Source organism: Pleurodeles waltl, chromosome 1_2 (genome assembly GCF_031143425.1).
Source record: "Pleurodeles waltl isolate 20211129_DDA chromosome 1_2, aPleWal1.hap1.20221129, whole genome shotgun sequence".
NCBI classification, from domain to species: domain Eukaryota; kingdom Metazoa; phylum Chordata; class Amphibia; order Caudata; family Salamandridae; genus Pleurodeles; species Pleurodeles waltl.
The window spans coordinates 447,314,165-447,334,117 of record NC_090437.1 but is presented as its reverse complement, the minus strand read 5'-3'; the positions used below and the strand labels follow the sequence as shown (position 1 = coordinate 447,334,117).

The 19,953-nt window shown below is 45.0% G+C and overlaps 1 protein-coding gene across 5 annotated transcripts in view; it reads right to left on the bottom strand.

Moving 5' to 3' along the window:
- C9orf72 (C9orf72-SMCR8 complex subunit) overlaps window positions 1-19,953 on the bottom strand; it is a 228,434-nt gene that overhangs the window by 75,205 nt on the left and 133,276 nt on the right. For all 5 annotated transcript variants that reach the window (XM_069240640.1, XM_069240656.1, XM_069240670.1 and 2 more), the window contains one exon: window positions 6,149-6,221. In XM_069240640.1, the coding sequence (XP_069096741.1) occupies window positions 6,149-6,221 (73 nt within the window). The remainder of the gene's footprint in view (window positions 1-6,148; window positions 6,222-19,953) is intronic.

Sequence of the window (19,953 nt, the reverse complement as noted above, 5' to 3'; positions counted from 1 at the left end):
GCGCTTCGTAAGACCACCTGGCCAGCTGCTGAATCCCTTCTTACATCTACACCTATGCAGTGACGCTTTGTCAAGGTGTCCTAACTTCTCAGTGTGGTCGTCCCAGCAGAAGGGTGCAAATTGTGACTGGATCAGTCATGGTAGAATGTGCTGTGGCCCTACCTTTAGGAGGCCAATTGCCCTCAGCATGGCAAACAGTAACACTTACAAAGAGCCATCTGGTGATCCTCTGCTTGATGACAGATCACCCAAAAAGCCAGAGGTAGACCAGGTCAGATACTCTGTTGTCTAGATGGGATGTAGAAATGTAGACATTGCACATTTAGTGACCCCACGGGTCTCTCAGTCGAAGTAGCTGGGTTCGGGAAGAAAGGCAGAAAAAAATATAGGGTTAATGATGTGAAATTCCATTGGGGGCCTTCAGAAGACACATAGAATTAATGCAGAGGATATATTTGTTTTTCAGACATATGTGAATGGTTCCTTAGCAGTAAATGCTTAGATCTGACCAACCACCTTTCGACGCACAGCTTTCCAGAATCGACGCACAGCCTGCCCTGCAGTGGGAAAATCACTGCATCGGCGAACCAGAACGATGCAGCCTGGCTCCGCGAGTGGAGATCGACGCATTGCCAGCGTTGCAAGCGGAACTTTGATGCATGGCCCACCGGATCAACGCATCGCCGAGCCGGAACGACGCAGACCGACTTCCTGCGAGAGGAATCGACTAAGCGCCTGCCGTGCAACAGAAATTTCCTCTGCATCTGCCACCGCATTGATGCAGCTCCTGTGACTTTGTCCTGCGTGCCCAGGATTTCTCTGCATCGTCCCCGGGGGGGGTCCAAATACCCCGCAACCCAAAGAGGATCCAAGCCTGCACGCTGGAAATCGATGCAAAGCCCTTGCTGCATGGAAAAACATTGATGCATCTTCTGTGTGCGCCCGGAGAAACCGTCGCACACCTCCCCGTTTTCCACACATCTCCTCCTCTGCGATACTGTGCGGATAATTTAGAGGCTTTATGCTTGGAAGAGACACTTATTGCTTTTTAAGGACTAAAGACTATTTTGCATTACAAAAGTGATATCTCAGCTTGTATTGATCAAATCTTAATCGTTTTGACCTTAGTCCACTCAGATAAATATTCTATATTTTTCTAAACCAGTGTGGTTTATTTTTGTGGTGTTATACTGTGTAATTGCATGATTTACTGCACAAATACTTTACTCATTGCCTTCTAAGTTAAGCCTGACTGCTCAGGCTACCAGAGGGTGGGCACAGGGTAATTTGGATTGTGTGTGACTTACCCTGACTAGAGTGAGGGTCCTTGCTTGTGCAGGGGGTAACCTGACTGCCAACCAAAGACCCCATTTCTAACAGTTCTCAAACAACTTTGTCCCACATTTAAATAGGTGTGAATGAGGTGTGAAATTCCTTCCAGGAACTACACAATAAGTTACTCTGATTGACAGTCAATCTGAATGGGCACGGATGGCTCCTTTGAGCACAACACAGTTGTGGGGTCTCAGCATCCTTTTTGACATTACAGTCTCAGCTACTGCTTGATAGGTCTGCTGGGGGCACACAACACTTGGGGTGCACTTGAGAGGAAGGGAACAGGATACCAAGACAGTTGTCATGTAATCACTGTCTGGTTGTCAAAGACGTCTGCTCTTGTACTATAAGATAGTGGTCTCTGGGTTTATTATGGGTATAGTGGTTGCTTCAAACTAGAATTTAGTGTTAGATGTGGGAGGACACTAGAATTACTATAGTAAACCGCTTCCCCAAACACACCAAGTCCTCAGAGCCAAGTTTAGTGTGGTCGAAGGTTTCTGCCATCTTGAAAATGATCTAAGCGGGTGGGATTGGCCCCAGGAACTTTTACCCCATTGGTTGGTTATATCCAGGAGTTATTCACACCCACTGCCTAGTGTCAGGCATAAATGTAGCATCTAAAAGCACCCACATCAAAACAGAACAGAAGAGGACTGGCCTGAGAGGAGCCCTGAAAGACTGGACCTGCTCTGCTCCCTCTTGTACCTAGGACAAAGTGAACTCCAAAGAGCAGTTGGCTGACGTCCTGTTCAAGCTACAGTCTACCAAACAAGCTACAGGGGGCCTTTCCTGCAACTGTCCAGTGGCGACTGGACACTGACTGAACCATGCTGTTGGCCTCTGTCAAACTCCATGTGAGTCTTAAGTGCCTCCTCTATGGTCCTGGGAGGAGATTTAGAAGTGTACTCCTGTGATATACTGCGACTTAAAGGAATGTATCAGAAGGTGAAATCTTTGACAAAGATGTACCTGTTTGGTGTATCTGACCTATGCTTCATTGCGGCCAGCCTCAAACTGCACCTAGGTCCCGCTTTACCACAGCCATTGACACTTTATGCATCTTGGCACTATTTCTACTTAAAAATTAATATGTCTGGTTCCCGTGATTACATTTCATAAACAAAATAAAAGAAATCCAATCAATTTTTCTAATTTGGTTTGGGATTTTTATTGTTTTGCATTTTTGCTTTACTACTGTTTTGGTACCTCATAAATATTTTACACATTACCCTAAATCAAGCCTGTCTTCTCTGTGCCATCCCTACCAGAGGGTCGAGATCAGGTTAATTTAGTGCCTTTAAGAGTTTCACCATGAGAAGGGTTGTGATTATTCCTTGAGGTGTGCAGTCGCCCACTCCAAATATTAATCCAATTTATTTCAATATTGTTTCCTTATGGGCATGTTAATAGTGCTTACTGCTGCAAGTAAATGTATAACAGAGGTCTCATCCTGACAACTGGTAATAATTACAGCATATGAATCAATGAAAGATCTAGTGATGGAGAAATGTGGGGGAATGCACTTAACCAGCAACCAGTGGCAATGCTGTCCTTTCTTGTATTTCACTTATAAACAAAACAAATATTACCAAAAAGAAAGACAAGCGTAACTATCAATAATCCTGCTACTCCTCCATTTTTGACAACAGTTTTCAGAAAAAACATACGCCAATTTAGGTAAACATTTTCAAAAGATTATAAGTAAAATATTGGAGGTTCAACAAAAAGATTGCAGAAGAAAGGAGTCTTGCCTACCCATCTTGCGTGACACTTCAGTGTACTGGTCCAAAATATAAACTGCATGGAACTAAAGCAGCATGCAGACAGAATACAAATTGTTTCACCCCACCTTACCCCATCGCAAAGCACAATGAGACACCCTCTCCAAAATCTCTCCCATTAAAGAAGAATTGCCATTAAATACAAAAGTAATTGGAGCTACTTGTCCAATAGCCAAGATGAAGGAAGGCCCAACTTATAGATTGTCATTTTTGTCCAACTGAAAAGAATGCACAAGGACAGAAATAGGAACTGGTGCATTGAGGAATATAGTTTCATTGGAAAAGAATCAAAGGTCATATTCTAGCACAAATAAGTATGAATGATAACAAATACTGAGTTTTTTCTCTGAAGGAATCTCTTTGATGATGATATAGTTAAAATTTTCAGCAATTTACTGTCTTGAAGTCCTTAGCTGGTGCATGCGCTGTCACATAAACTCTCTTAGAAGAATAGTGTCTGCCTATATTTTGAAAAGACCAACTTAAAACACTCCTGTTGGTACATACGTACTGCCAGTCATCAATGTAAGGCAGTTTGGCCCACCAACACCCCTCAGTATTCACTAATTAAGTTTTTAAGCACACTGATATACCAGATAGTGGTTTAAACAGCCAACACAAATTCCCTGCACCTTTCCACCTACATTCAAGTATTTTTGGTTGGCTGCGTTTAAACAGGTTCTATAAAGTGTGAGTTGGATTGGTGCTGGGAACACAATAGTCTCTTACACACTTAATAGTGGAGTTAATAGTAAGTAACTTTTCCTTTGTTTCATTCTCCCTGTGCTACTGCCAACTCACGTAATGTAAAATAGAGCATGGAACATGTGGGGGCAGCATTGCCACTCAACAAGAACACCTTTGCACCTTATTTTGCAAACCCCACAGAACTTGCATTAGCTCTAGTGCAATAAGTTAGGCTTGCTCAAGAAGAGGAACCTTTTAGATTACTTTTAGACCCAATAGTAGTGAGTACTATAAATTGAAGGAGCACCATGCCTCCGAATATGACTGGTCAGCAAGGGAGGAGAGAAGCTTGTAGAGAACTGCACAAGTGATGGACATACTTTAAAAATGAGTATGCCATTATTAACAGAATGAGTAAGGTTAAGGGGGATGAGAATGGTGGAAAGATGGTTGTGTTGGGCAAAAATATAAGGTTAAATAAAAGAATGAGAGTTGTTTTTGTGGAATTTTGTTTGCAGAAATACTACTGCATATCCCTGGGTTATTGTTAAGCTAGCTGAATACAAGCACTTATCAGATTTTAGAGAAGAAGGCAGGGAGGGAGGCTTGACAGTAATAGAAAGGGGTTGACAGGTCAGTGGACAGCTTATTTCTCAAGGGAACTGAATTTAAAAAGGCACGAAAAGATCAGTGAGAGAAATGGAGAGCTGGTGTGAACTGGAAGAGGAGACTGAACAAGTGCCATAGGAATGTCCGACAGTTAGAACCTTAATTAAAAAGAACGTAGACAAGGTGAACAAGTAAGAGAATTTGTATACAAGAAATATAGGGCGAGACCGGAGAGATTACAGAAAGAAAGAGAAAAAAGAGAAAGCTAGTGTTGAGGCACACATTCCATTACTGAAGGAACCCTCAGCAGATGCTTCAAAGTTTGGCAACTACAGATCGATTTCCCTGCTACCTTTCCTGGTCAAGGTCTTTGAGAAACTCTTCAACAGATGCCTCACCAAATACCTCAACGACCATAAACTCCTCAACACCACTCAATCTGATTTCAGACCCAACCACAGCACAGTAACTGCCCTCATTGCAGTACACAGCGGCCATCATTCTCCACGTTCTCGCCACGGCCTTTGACATAGAGTCCCATCCCATCCTCATCCAACGCCTATAAGACACTGGAATCCTAGAGTATGCACTCTGATGGACAGGCTCCTTTATGAATAGAAGGACCCAGTCAGTCAGCCTGGCAACGCACACATTGGAAGCCTGCGATTTCATTGGTGGAGGTCAGCAAGGATCCTCTCTGGGCCCAACCCTATTCAACATATACATGATCACCCCCTAGCCAGCATTATCTGTTCTCACATCAAAGTTCTTTCCTACACTGATAACACACAACTGTGAGCGGACCCTAAAAGATAAGACACCCAATACCCGGATCAAGTTCAATGCCTGCATGACTGAAATCAGCAACTGGATGAACAACTGCCTGAAGCTAAACACCAACAAGATCTTGGTGATCGTGATCTTTGGGTAGAACACTTCACTTTGGGACTCCACGTGGAGGCCAACACAGCTAGGACAGATACCAACTCCCGCCACCCACACCAAGAATATCAGTATCGTCTTCAACCACAAAAAAAGACATGACAACCCAAGTCACCGCCTCATGCTTCTATACCCTGAAGATTCTGAGGAAGATTTTCAAATGGTTCTTAATCAGAACCTGTAAAACAGTCATTTACCCCACTGTCACAAGCAAGCTGGGCTATGAGAACACCCTCTATGCCAGGATCAACAATATCTCACCAGAAGGCTGCACACCATTCAGAAACTGGGTACCACAATCACTTGCAACCTCTGATGTTGCACTCACATCACATGCTCCACTAGCTCTCTCATACACAAACTAGCACATTCCAAACTCCTTACCCACACTTTCATGGCACTAAGTAACACCAACCCAGCATTCAACAACAATTGTATCGACTTTTACAAACATTCCAAGCTCTGCTCATCAGGACTCCTACTTGTACTCATCCCATGCATACAGAAAACCATATCTGGCAATCGAGCCTCGTCCTACATTGCTCCTAAAGTGTGGCACGACCTGCCACGTCACATAAGAGCCTTCTCACTTCTTGAATTCTGCAAGGAGCTGAAGTCCTGGCTTTTCGAGTAGTTCCACTAGGTCTTAGGTTTTGCTCACGTCTGCTCAGCACTAGGACACCCTCCTGGGTGAAAGTTCATTCTACATATATGTATAACATAACAAGACATATAATATACAGACATATTCCTACAAACTTGAGTAAGGAGCTGAATCACAAAAAGCATACCTTATTAACTTTCTCAGCGTTGCTCCCCACAACTATGGAACAGCCACAGGTTTGCAGGTGAGAACTGATGGCACTGCAAGTAAAAAAACAAGGTACTTATCTGAAAGAGACATGAAGATCTGTGGTCAATGGTTAACAGAGCTGCACAAGGTACATGGTGACTCGGTGTTCTATCTTGAATGTAATGAGCACATTATACTTGAGCGCTGTAAATTATGCCAGCCCATGGGTGCTTGACTTCACTTGTTGTATGGTTCCTATTATGGAAATAAGACTGCAAGATTTTAGAGTCGCAGCACCACCCAGTGTGGGTGACTGAGTGAGTCCTACACCATTTGGAAGCTGTAGGCCTCCTTCCTGGCTAGCCCACAGTGCCTCACCCAAACCTAGAAACTAAAGGTGATTTGTGGCAATCTAAACATGACACTGACTCCTCAGGGAAGTCGTGGTGAACAGATCATACCTCTTTCGCTCAGTTATAAAGGCTCACACATGCCAAAGCAGAATAAGAGATGCAAGGAGGATTTCAATATATTTATTGAAGCAATATCAACCGATTATAGAAAGCCTAGGCTGCAATAATAAGGCAGATGAAACATAAGACAGTGATCATCATTACGATTAGGGTAAAGAACACCACCACCATCTTTATATGATCCTAAAAGCCTAAATAATTTCTTCATGCACCCTATGTCTAAAATTTGGGAGCACAGCAGTGGTAACCCTTCTGCCTATCCTGGTCTAAGAGAAGGATCCTGACACCATAACCAAAAAGGCTAGCAAGGGTCACCTGTTGTCTGGATTGCGATCCTCTCAGTTAATTGAAGAGTCAGCGCCAGGATCAGAGAAGCTGTCAACTGAATAGTGTATATCGCAGGACAGCCATAACTCGAATGCCCTCAGCTCCCCTTTGCCCTATGTGGTGTTTATATAATGAATCCTGCAGTGTTCAATCAACAGGCCTGACGTGATAATATGTCTAAAAAAAATGGCCACTCGCTCCTGAGCTCATGGAACAACAATACCAGTTAGAATAGCATATACTGAACGTGACAGTCTTGTACAGGGCACAAAGTGAAATGTGTGCAAAGGGCTGATTAAATGTGCAACGCAAACAAATATGTCTTCTCAGAAAGAAGCAGCTGATTGAAAAATAACAACAACAAACTGAAAACTGGATGTGCTAAAAAAATATGAATTAATAGAAATGGGTCTGTGTGTTAAAGGCATATGCTTATCCCCTCCTCTTTTCTTTCGAAATCGGCCCCTTTCTATCGGAGACTTGTGCATTTTTACAGTGCCAGTGGAGATGGCGCAGTTAGCTTTATTCACATCAAATTAGGTTGGGCTGACAGACTAGTAAAAAGGTAAATTAAGTTTATTTTCAGATGAAAGTAACAGTCTTTGAAAATGATGCTGGCTTCTAGCCACTTCCCCGTGTGTAGCTTAAAATGGGATGAAAAACTACACACTTAAGATGGCCGCCCGGAGTGGGTCGATTTTTTCTGAAAACAACGGGCAAAATTATACACCTAAGATAGCCGCGAGATCAGGACATCTTTTGTCTAGATGAGGGGTCCTAGCCGCAGGGTAGGGAGGACGTAAATCTGCAGCATGTTACTCTACACAAGAACAATTAAAGATGGAATGGAGTTATGGCACAGTATTCTACACGGAGCCAGCGGTGGAAGGACAAATGACATCGGACCCTTCATGAAGTAAGGAGGGTGGGGTGGGGGGGAGACATCGATTTAGTGTGGGTGTGAGGGGGATACCCGTGTTCACAGCTGAGTGGGATTTGGTATATACACCTAGGTTTGCGATGGTTATGGATTTTCGAGAGGAGTGTTAAGGATACATTTATTGATTATCTAAACGATGGGGGCTGTTGGTGATATGTTATTTGACATACCCAGTAAACAATAAAAAAAAATCATCTCGCTCAGTGTTTGACTACAAGGCAGTACCCCCACCGGGCCCCAGTTCAAAAACAAACTAATGAAAACTCGGTAAGTGCAAGTTGAAAGGATACCAAGACAAGTTTTACTGCTTGGGTTGAACCACTCCGGGTGTTGGGATGTTTCACGATAAAATATTGTTTTTAAACAGAAAGGCTGTTACAATATCCCAAAGGGGGAGGAGTAACGAGCAAAGGAGATATTACTGAACCACGGGGGAACCAACATATGCATGGGTGTGTATATTTTTATATGCATGTTTGATGGGGTAGAGAGTTAATGGATTGGATGATTATCTTTCAATGAAGAATGATTCAAGGTGCGTTTGTTTCTCTACCTTCTTTATTACAGATAATCCAGAGTGTGTACATGAATAAGGGACAATTATGTCCGGCTATTCATGTTGGCAGAAGTCCTGAATGATGACAGGTAGAGGATAAAAATAATGGGGGATTGAAGGTCCTGATGAAGGCCGACTGACCCAATGGGCAATGAGAATGGCCGAAACATGTTGACTGGAAAGGAGAGGCTGGGGTGGGCGGGTAATTGTTCCCTAGATATCACCACCAGGAATCTCTATTTTTAACCCTGTCCAGGGGGTCCCTTAATAAAGATGAGGAGTGGACACCCATGAGACAGTTTTATGTTAATCTGCATATACAGATCCCCGTTTGTTTTGTTGTGTTGTGTATTGTTTTGTGTTCCCCGCCCTTGCTGCTCCATTCTTACGTGGATCTCCATAGGAATGTGTTAGCAGAAGCCCAATGATGAAGCAAGCCACAACAAGCGGGTAAGGGCAGTATTTCAACAGCTGTGCTGTTTCCATAATAGGGTGGCGGCGTGCTCAGCTGGGGTAGGGTGTTTCTACCGCTATTTTTTGTCCTTCCTTGTGAGAGTGGATATGCTATGGACCTACAGCTAAAATAAGGATGTCCAACCCAGCACTAAAGAGAACCCACAATACACTCCAAATTTACACCTTTGTTCCAAGTCCCACCACGTATTAATTCCTCTCCCTCAAAAGCAAAATTCTTCCCCATTATGTTTTTTGTTGTGAGGTTTAGACACAAATGAATGGATTTGCACATTTTCGAAACAGCCACACTTTGCAATGGATTGTCAGACATGCTGCTGGTCTAGCAATGAAGGAAGTAACTCTACTGTATGGAGTAAGGCACTCATTGCTTATAGTGAGTCTTGTCTGTGTTCAGAGCTGTGGGTTTGTTTGGATCATGAGCATTCCAAGAACGTTAGAGCTTCTCAAAGGAAATATGAAACAGATAGCAAAAAGAACTGGTTTTGATTGATATATTATTTCTCTTTTTTTATTGATTTTTGTAACAGTATCATCAAATTAAAAGAAAAAAGATCACCACAAGCACAGCCACGTACATAAAGCACTAAACCATTATGCCATAAACCACCCCGGGGTCGTAACAATCATCTCTATCTCTGTACCCTCACATCAGCACGTTGATGTATTACTTTATCTCTGCATGTTAATCAGATTACCAGTTTCATTCTGACATTACAGTTTTGGTTCGGATTACCAATTTGTGTTAGGATTCTGTTGAACATTCGTGTTTTCTGTGATTTCTACTTTTGAACCCAGCATTTATATTGCAAGTATACTAACTGTCCACGTCTACCCAGACAGTTAAGGAGGATTACTGAGGTCAACTTCCTGCCTTTAGAAGAGGTTGCCAATAAATGCCACTCAGCAAATGGTTCATGAGAGGCCAGGCCATGAACAGTGATTCAACCCAACAGAATGAAATAAAATGGAAAAGTCACATGGCACACAAACACTCTGAAACATAGTGCAGTTTAAAGGTGCCCGTCAGGACTAGATAGATTGAATACTATCCACTATGAATATGAACCATTACTAAACATATCAATGGCTTAGCCATTTTTACCGACCAAGCACAAAGACTCCAGAGTACTTTAACCTATGGGTAGGCTACCAGAATACAGTAACTAAGATGACTTCTGACAGAAACACTGTATCATAAATACTGATTACATGTTGCCCCAAGGGGTTAATAAAAGAGAATCCTCATCCAATGGAATAATATTTTTGTAAACAATATTTAGTACACATTTCTTTCAGACGATATTACTACTAACAATATTTTGACATACAACTGGCTTCAGTCAATTAGAAATCCCAGAAAGGGTGTCTAGTCTCTGAATAAGAGACAAGATCATTCAAATGGTAGAAGTTTCTTATACAAATGTTGAGAACATCCTCCACAAATGGAAGCATGCAACAGCTCCCATTCTGATATATGTAGAACAAAAGTCAACTAGAGCTTTCCTCCTGTGGCTTCTACACCAGTTGTGGGGTCAGGTGAGGAAGTGCTTGGAGAGGTTATGCAATGTCACCCATTTACAAACACATGATAGACATCAACATTCAAAATGGCGGAATTTACTTAGAAAGTGATAAGCCTGTTAACAGTTACGTGACAGTCTGAGTAAAAGGCACAATACAAACAAGTATTCTTGTTGTGAACCCGAAATTAATATAAGGAAATGAATTATAAGTTTTCACAACTGATGCAATACAAAATGTAACCTTTAACGTCACACAAAATGTGCAACAGAATATATCGGCACATTCTTGGTTTTTAAAGAAAAAGCAGAAGCATTTTTCAGTCTGTGTGACAGACTGACATACAATTGTGCAAACATTTCCGCATTTAGCAAAACACCCAACACATAAAAAGGAGCAGTTCATAGCCTGCTTGAGGAACCTAAATACAAAGAAATCAAACTAGGAAAGGTGCACTATTAGGGATTGCTAACCCTTCCTCGCCATAAAATGGACTATTCAGAATCAGAGGCTTAGATGCATTGCTTTTAGTTGCCTCCTATTCAGATCTCGACTAACATAACCGTATTTAAATTGGTACATTTAATTACTTACATTTCGGCTCTTTAGTCGAGTTTCTACACTCCAAACCAGAACAGTGATTAGCACAACAAAAGAGAGAATCTGCCACAACCCACCTTAGGTAACTATAAGTGAAAGAGAAGAGCAGGGAAACATTCTAACCATCAGTAAACTTAACCCTTTTTCAGCTGGCTTCACATTTTTGCTACTTATATTGTCACTGTCTTTTGGCTTCAAACCATTCCAAACACCATGGCTGCTGTGTTCTCAGAAACCTGCTTAGTGTGGCCAAGTCATGGCCCATTTTACAACCTCCTCTTTGCATTTTCAATCAATCAATCAGTGTATTTGTAGAGTGCGCTACTCACCCGGGAGGGTCTCAAGGCACTTTTAGGAGGTGGGGGAGGGGCTGCTACTGCTCGAACAGCCAGGTGACGGTGGAGAGGGCGAGGTTGGCGGAGTGGAGCTGATGATTTCGGGTGTAGAAGGTGAGACGATTGTTGAGGTATGCTGGTCCGGCGTTGTAGAGTGCTTTGTGGGCGTGGGTTAGGAGTTTGAATGTGATCCTTTTGTTGACGGAAAGCCAGTGTAGGTTTCTCAGGTGGGCTGTGATGTGGCAGGGGATGTTGAGGATGAGGCGTGCAGAGGCGTTCTGTATCCGTTGCAGTCTTTTCTGGAGCGCTGCCGTGGTTCCTGCGTAAAGAGCGTTGCTGTAGTCCATTCTGCTGTTGATGAGGGCCTGGGTAACCCTCTTTTTGGTTCCGGTAGGGATCCACCTGTAGATTTTGCAGAGCATGCGGAGGGTGTTTAAGCAGGAGGATGAGATGGCGTTGACTTGATGGGTCATGGAGAGCGATGATTCAAGGATGAAACCCAGGTTGCGGGTGTGGTTGGTGGGCGTTGGTGCGTCTTCCAGCTAGGGTGGCCACCAGGAGGCATCCCAAGCGGAGGGGGTGGGGCCGAGGATGAGAACCTCCGTCTTATCTGAGTTTAGTTTCAGTTGACTGTTCTTCATCCAGTTGGCGACGGCCTTCATACCCTCGTGGAGCTTGGTTTTGGCTGTGGCAGGGTCCTTGCTGAGGGAGAGGATCAGCTGGGTGTCGTCGGCTTAAGAGATGATGTTGAGGTTGTGAGATCGGACGATTTTGGCGAGCGGTGCCATGTAGACATTGAAGAGTGTCGGGGTGAGGGAGAAGCCTGTGGTATGCCGCAGATGGTTTTGGTGGCTTCAGATAGGAATGGAGGGAGGTGGACTCTGTGTTCTGTTGGTGAGGAAGGAGGTGATCCAGTCCAGGGCCTTGTCGCGGATCCCTGCGTCATGGAGCCGTGTGCACAGTGTGTGGTGGTAGACTGTGTCAAAGGCGGCCGAGAGGTCCAGGAAGATGAGGGCTGCTGTTTCGCCTTTGCCTAGGAGGGTCCAGATGTGGTCGGTTGCCGCAATGAGGGCGGTCTCTGTGCTATGATTGCTGCGAAAGCCGGATTGGGACGGGTCCAGAGTGTTGTTTTCCTCCAGGTGGTGGGACAGTTGCCTGTTGACGATCTTCTCAAGTACCTTTGCCGGGAACGGAAGCATGGAGATGGGCAGGTAGTTTTTGAGGTCCTCAGGGGATACTTGAGTAAGGCGTTAATCTCGACATGCTTACACCTTTCCTGGAAGGTGGCGGTCTCGAAGGAGCTATTGATGATCATACGGAGTTGGGGGGCGATGATGGAGCTTGCTCTGTTGTAGATGTAGTGCGGGCAGGGGTCAGATGGAGAGCCGGAATGAATGGTGTTCATTATTTTGATGGTGTCGGCGTCGTTGACGTGTGTCCAGGAGAGCAGAAGGTTGGTGTGGTTGGGGGGTGAAGAGTCAGAGGTGTTGGTGGCTGCTGGTGGGGTCTTGTTGTTGAAGCTCCGGGGGGTCTGTAGATGAGGGTACCCCTGAGGGTAGTCTTGGGGTCGATGTGGATTTGGAAGTGCATGTGTTCGGCGGTGCTGAGGGTGTCTTCGGTGTTGTTTGAGATTCTGATGGTGTTCCTATGGACAAAGGCGAACCAACCTCCCGGTCTGTTGGTGCGGTCTCTGTGGGTGATCTTGTAACCGTCTGGGATGGCTATGGCGATGTCGGGAGCTGAGGATGGGTTCCTCCAGGTCTCTGTCAGGAATGCAATGTCCGGGAAGGAGACGGCGAGAAGGTCCCAGAGCTCGATGGAGCGGGTGTTGAGAAGAATGCACCTGAGGTGGTTGCGTCCGGTTCTGGTGGGTGAGGTGGTGGTTTGGAGGGTGTAGATGTTGCAGCTCCGGCAGGAGAAGGGTCCATGGGCGAGCTTTGGTGAAGCCTGGAAGAAGGTGGTAGAGGGGCCAGTGTTGAGGGCGCTGGCGTCGTAGTGGCATCTGGTGCCGGGGGGGATCTTGAAGGCCAGGGGGTCTGGGGGCGGTCCAGGAGCGGACAGGTGCAGACGGGCTTGCCTCTGACACGCCCGCGCAGCAGCTTCCATTAAGAGGGGGAGGTGGGAGGGAGGAGCAGCTAGGAGGCTGGAGGGAAGCACGAATGGGCGCGTGAGGGGGCGGGCCGCGGGGGACGCAGCGGCAGGGGAACCACAGGGGAAGCCCAAGCAATGGAAACGGGGCAAGAAAATAGAGGAACAGTGAAAAAAAAGTGAAAAACAGACACAAGGCAAACAGACAGACAATACTTGCAGCACTACTAGACCACCAGGGATGAGGCGCAGGCGGGGCATGCGGGTGGAGGAGAGCCTCGAACTCGCAGTAGCAGCTGCGAGGGTGGGGAGAGGGACACGGGCACAACGGTGGAGCTGTGCCCATAAGACATTTTGATGCGCTGGCTATGCAACTGTGTTGCAACGCATAGTTTGCTTATTGCCATTCTGTTTGCATAAAGCTTCATAGCACAAAGCAATAAGAAAAAAGTTACTTAACCTTTGTTAACACTTTACCCGGTAAATACAATATCAACCAGCAGATTCCTCACCTTCTGAATATCCAAGTTGTAAGACTGAATCCGGAAACTTTTCAAATAGTTCTCCAAGTGGTGGTTGATGGTGGGGTGGGGGTCACTAGCTTCCCTTCACACGGGAAGTGGCCTCCCTGTGATGTACCTGGAGCCAGAAAGCGTCCCTCGTTGCCATGCTGTCAGTTTAACATCCAATTTTTTGGCACCTTCGAGGCAGATGGATGTTCATGAATATGAGAGGGAGGGGGGTATGGCCATACACCCACCCCATATAAATGGGGAGAAAGTTGTTCCTCCCACCGGTGGGTAGATGGGGCAATTACACCTCGATCCACTCCCCGGGGGGCAGAAAGCCAACTAGATGCCAGGGAATTCAAAAAATAAAATAAATAAATAGTGGGATGGTGGCTACCAACCAGTATGGCATGGTTATGCCCCACCCCAACTGAAGGGGTAACTGTCTTTCAGCTCTACCCCTGCACACTAAAATATCTTATCCTAACTGCAAGCAAGAGGACATTTGATTATTTTGGGTTTTGGTTTTACATTTGGGCCATGAGAGCTTGTCTAACTCTCAAAATTGTCCCACTTGGAACGGTGAGGGCTGCACTTTTTGGACTTTGGGACGCTGCCATGTAGAAAAATCTACCAGACCTAGACACATCTGAAAACTAAACACCTGGGCGAGTCCAGGGTGATGTGCTTCACATGCACCCGGCACATTTTCTTACCCACAATGCCCTGCAAACCGCCAACTTTGCTTGAAATCACACATTTTCCCCACATTTTTGTGATGGATCCCTCCAGAATCTGCAGGAATCCACAAAATTCCTACCACGAGCATTGCCGCATCTATACCGATAAAGATTCTGCCCCTCTTGTCAGTCTAAAAATGTTTTCTTCCAAACTGCCCTTTTGGACTCGCTTCGGTTCCCCCTCAATTTCAACATGTTTTTGGCTTTTCCCTGTCACAGGCACTTGGCCCACCTACACAAGTGAGGTGTCATTTTTATCGGGAGACTGAGGGGAACGCTGGGTGGTAGGAAATTTGTACCAGTGCAGTGATCCCACACGCACATGTGGGAAAAATGTAATTTTTGTTTAGCTAAATCTGAGGTTTGCCGAGGATTCTGGGTAAAAAAAAACACTGGAGGAATCCACGGAAGTCACTCCTCTCTGGACTCCCTTGGGTGTCTAGTTTTCAGAAATGTCTGGGTTTGGTAGGTTTCCCTAGATGGCTGCTGAGCCCAGGACCAAAAACGCAGGTGCTCACCACCACCCCCCCTGTAAAAACAGGTAGTTTTGTATTTGATAATTTTGATGTGTCCACATAGTGTTTTGGGGCATTTCCTGTTGCAGGCACAAGGCCTACCCACACAAGTGAGGTACAATTTCTGTCAGTAGACCTGGTGGAATGCTGGGTAGAAGGAAGTTTGTGGCTCCCCTCAGATTCCAGAACTTTGCAGCACCGAAATGTGAGGAAAAAGTGTGGGTTTTTTTTGCCACATTTTGAGGTTTACAAAGGATTCTGGGTAACAGAACCTGGTGAGAGGTCACGCATTCCTGGATTCCCCTAGGTGTCTAGTTTTCAGAAATGGGCAGGTTTGCTAGGTTTTCCTAGGTTTCGGATGAGCTGGAGGCCAAAAGCCACAGCTAGGCACTTTGCAAAACACAGGGCAGTTTACTTTGGGAAAATGTGATGTGTCCATGTTGCGTTTTGGGGTGTTTCCTGTTGTGGGCACTGGGCCTACCCACACAAGTGAGGTACCATTTTTATCGGGAGACTTGGGGGAATACTGGGTTGAAGGAAATGTGTGGCTCCTGTCAGATTCCAGAACTTTCTGTCACCGAAATGTGAGGAAAAAGTGTTTTTTTGGCCAAATTTTGAGGTTTACAAAGGATTCTGTGTAACAGAAGCTGGTGAGAGCCCCACAAGTCACCCCATCTTGGATTCCCTTAGGTGTCTAGATTTGAAAAATGCACAAGTTTGGTAGGTTTTCCTAGGTGCCGGCTGCGCTAGAGATCAAAATCCTCAGCTAGGCACTTTCCAAAACACATCAGATTTCAATGTAAAAATGTGATGTGTCCATGTACGTTTCCTTCCGCGGGCATAAGGCCTACCCATGCAAGTGAGGTACCATTTTTATCTGGAGACTTGGGGGAACACAGAGTAGAAGAACAAGTGTTATTGCCCCTTGTCTTTCTCTACATTTTTTCCTTCCAAATGTAAGACAGTGTGTAAAAAAGACATCTATTTGAGAAATGCCCTGTAATTTACATGCTAGTATGGGGACCCCAGAATTCAGAGATGTGCAAATAACCACTGCTTCTCAACACCTTATCTTCTGCCGATTTATTTTGGAAATACAAAGGTTTCCTTGATACCTATTTTTCACTCTTTATATTTCACTTAATGAATTGTTGTATACCCGGTATACAATGAAAACCCATTGCAAGGTGTAGCTCCTTTATTGGCTCTGGGTACCTAGGGTTCTTGATGAACCGATAAGTCCTATATATCCCCACAATCAAAAGAGTCCAGCAGACTTAACAATATATTGCTTTAAAAAATCTGCCATAGCTGGAAAAAGTTATAGAAGAAAACCTGGACAGAATTGGCTCTTTAGTTCACCTCAATTTCAATATTTTGTTTATTTTAGCTGTTACTTTCTATAGGAAAACCTTGAAGGATCTACACAAATGATCCCTTGCTGAATTCAGAATTATGGCTTCTTTTCAGAAATGTTTAGCTGTCCGGGATCCAGCATTGGCTTCACACCCATTTCTGGCACTAACTGGAAGGAGGCTGAAAGCACAAAAAATTGTAAAATGGGGTATGTCCCAGTAAAATGCCAAAATTGTGTTGAAAAATTGGGCTTCTGATCAAGTATACCTGTTCCTGAAAGCTGGGAAAACTGAGATTTTTAGCACTGCAAACCATTTGTTGATGCCATTTTCAGGGAAAAATCCCAGATGCTTTCTTCTGCAGCCGTTTTTCCCATTCCCTGAAGGAACCCACAAACTCTGGGTACCTCTAGAATCCCTAGGATGTTGGAAAAAAAAGGACGCAAATTTGGCATTAGTAGCTTATGTGGACAAAAAGTTATGAGGGCCTATGCTCGAACTGCCCCAAAAAGCCAAAAAAAGGCTTGGCACAGGAGGGGGAAAATGCCTGGCAATGAAGGGGTTAAAAATACTCCTCCACCCCTTCCCCATCTCTGCACTCACTCCTTCTAGACAACCTGCAAGTCCTGTAACAGGAGGGAGAGCTCTTATAAACTAAACAGTGGTACTGGAGCACCAACGGGGCAAGGGGTGCTATTTATGGTACTTCCTGGTACCCAGAAAGGACAGCGGTCTTCATCTGGACCTAGTCTTCAGGGTTTTGAACTGTTTCCTAAAAAATAAAAAGTTCAAGAAGCTGTCTCTTGTTCAACGCGTACTTGCCCTGGAAGTGGAAGCCTGCAGCATGCCTATTTACGCATCCCTATTCTGCAGTCACCCAGGAAATACCTTTGCTTTACAGTGGAATCGGAACACTACCAGTTTGCAGTCCTACTATTTGGCCTGACTCCCTCACCTTGAGTCTTCACAAAGGGGGTGGTGGTGGTCACAGCACATCTCAGACAGGCGGAAAGTATTCCCTTTCGACTAGCACATCAAGGCTAACTCTTCAGAGATGATGTCATGACACTTGCAGATGACGGCCACATTGCTGTTCAATCTGGGCTTTTCAGTCGACAGGCCTTCATAGGGGCAGTACTGGACGCCACATGGAGTTGAGGCTTTCCCCTCTCCATGGAGGGTCCAGGATATTAGGGCTTCGTTTACAGTGTTTCAGAATGGAGCGAACATGTCAGTCCTGACAGCCTTACGCCTCCTCTACCTACTAGCTTTGTTCATTCTGTTGGGCTTAAATGCACACTGGCACATGAGGGGCTGCCTTCCTATGGTGCCTCTGCAGGTAGTGGTTCCAACACAATGGGGATTTTAACAGCAATTTTATGATCTCCAGGGACTCTGCAGCAGACTTGCAATGGCAGAGCATGGAAGGAAATCTCTCTCAAGGAAAGCAGTATCAGCCGCAACAAGCGGTGGTCACAGTTGTCATGATTGCCTCCGCTCTAGGGTGGGGAGCCCATTTGGAGGACCTGGAGATCAGAGGCCTCATATCAGTCTACTAGAATTGTGGACAATCTGGATTGCTCTCAAGGCCTTCCTCTCTTTCCCTTCATGGGCAGTCTGTCCGGATCTTGATGGACAATACAACTGCAATGTGGTACATCATTAAGTAGGGGGAGTCAGGTCAGTCTTTCTCTGCCAAGAAGCACTAGGACTCTGGTCCTGTGCTCGGCACCATTGGCTCTTACTCCTAACCGACTATCTGATGGGGGTTCTCAGAGTACAAGTGGACAGACTTATTTGGTGTCAAATTGCCAACCACAAGTGGTGTCTTTATCTTGATGTGGTCAAATATCTGTTCAGTCTCTGGGCCACTCCTCTGATGGAATTATTTGTCACTTACAAGAATGCTCACTGCCTGAAATTCTATGCCCTCCAGTATCTGCTGCTGTGAGCTTTAGGGGATGGGTTTCGTTTGGCATGGAACTTTCCACTTCACTACGCAAGTCCTTCCAATCCCTTGATTCCTAGGGTCTTAAGAAAGGTTCCCCTCACCTGGGCCCAAATCATACTGATATCCCTGACTGGCCACAAAGGGTGTGGTATCCAGACCTGATAGGCCTCTCCCTGTGTCCCCATGTTCCATCTCCCTAACAGGGTAGACTTCCTGTCACAATCGCAGGAGCAGGTGTTGCACCCCAACATTTCCACCTTTCATGCCTGAAGGTTGAACAGGGTAATCTGCATTATTATTCTTTACTCCCAGAGGTGAATGTTATCTTATGTGCCCGTAGACATTCCACCAACATGTTGTATTCTGGCAGATAGAATAAATATGTAAAGTGGCATGCAGACGCGTCTGTAGATCCTCTCCAGGACTGCCTGTCTGACATCCTGCGTTTTGCCTTATTTTTAGCTCAAACAATGGCTACCAATAAGGTATACTTATCCGCTTTTCAGCCTTTTTGCGTCTTCTACGAAACCTTCCCTTTTCAAATTACCCATAGTTATGCATTTTTGAAAGGTCTCACAAGCAAGTTCCCTCTGTCACAGTTTCTAATGCTCAGTCGGACCTAAATCTTGTTCTTACATTTTTAATGTGTTCTCCATTTGAATCATTGCACAGTTGCCCATTGCGGCTTTTTACATTTAAACAGTTTTTCTCATCGCCACCATGTTAGCAAAACGTGAAAGTGAGTTGCAGGAATTATGGGTGAAACCCTCTTTCACTTCTTCCTTTCCTAACAAACTAGTCCTCAGAACCAGAGCTGCTTTCTTGACAAAAGTGGTTAACCCATTCCACCTGAGCCAATCCATTAACCTGCTGAACTTCTACCCTCCTCCACATGCCACAACAAAAAAACAGAAGAAAGCTTCACAAGGTAGATCCCGAGAGAGCAGTCAGCTTCTGCGTGGACAGAATGAAGGAGATCTGGTTGGATGACCAACTCTTCATCCGCTATATCGGAAAGATGAAAGGCAAGGCAGTGCACAAAAGGACATTTATCAATAGAGCTCATCTTGTTCATCAAAATGTTCTGTGCTTTACCCTACAAAGAACCTCCAAAGGTCATAAGGGCCAATTCCACTAGAGCCAGGTCTTCTGACTCTTCATTTGCAAGAAGGTGCTATTGACAGAAATCTGCAAAGGAGTGAACTAGGCCTCTCTCCACAGTTCTGCAAAGCATTACTGCTTGGACTCTGAAGTGCTTGGCCCTTCAAGAATGTTTGGTAGAATCAGCCATTCACCCACCTTCCGTTTGTGTACTGATTGGGGAATCAATTCAAAAGGTGAGGAATCTGCAGGTAGGAGTATCCATCAGAAGGAAATGTTGCATACCTTCAGCAGTGATCTTTCTAGTGGATACTT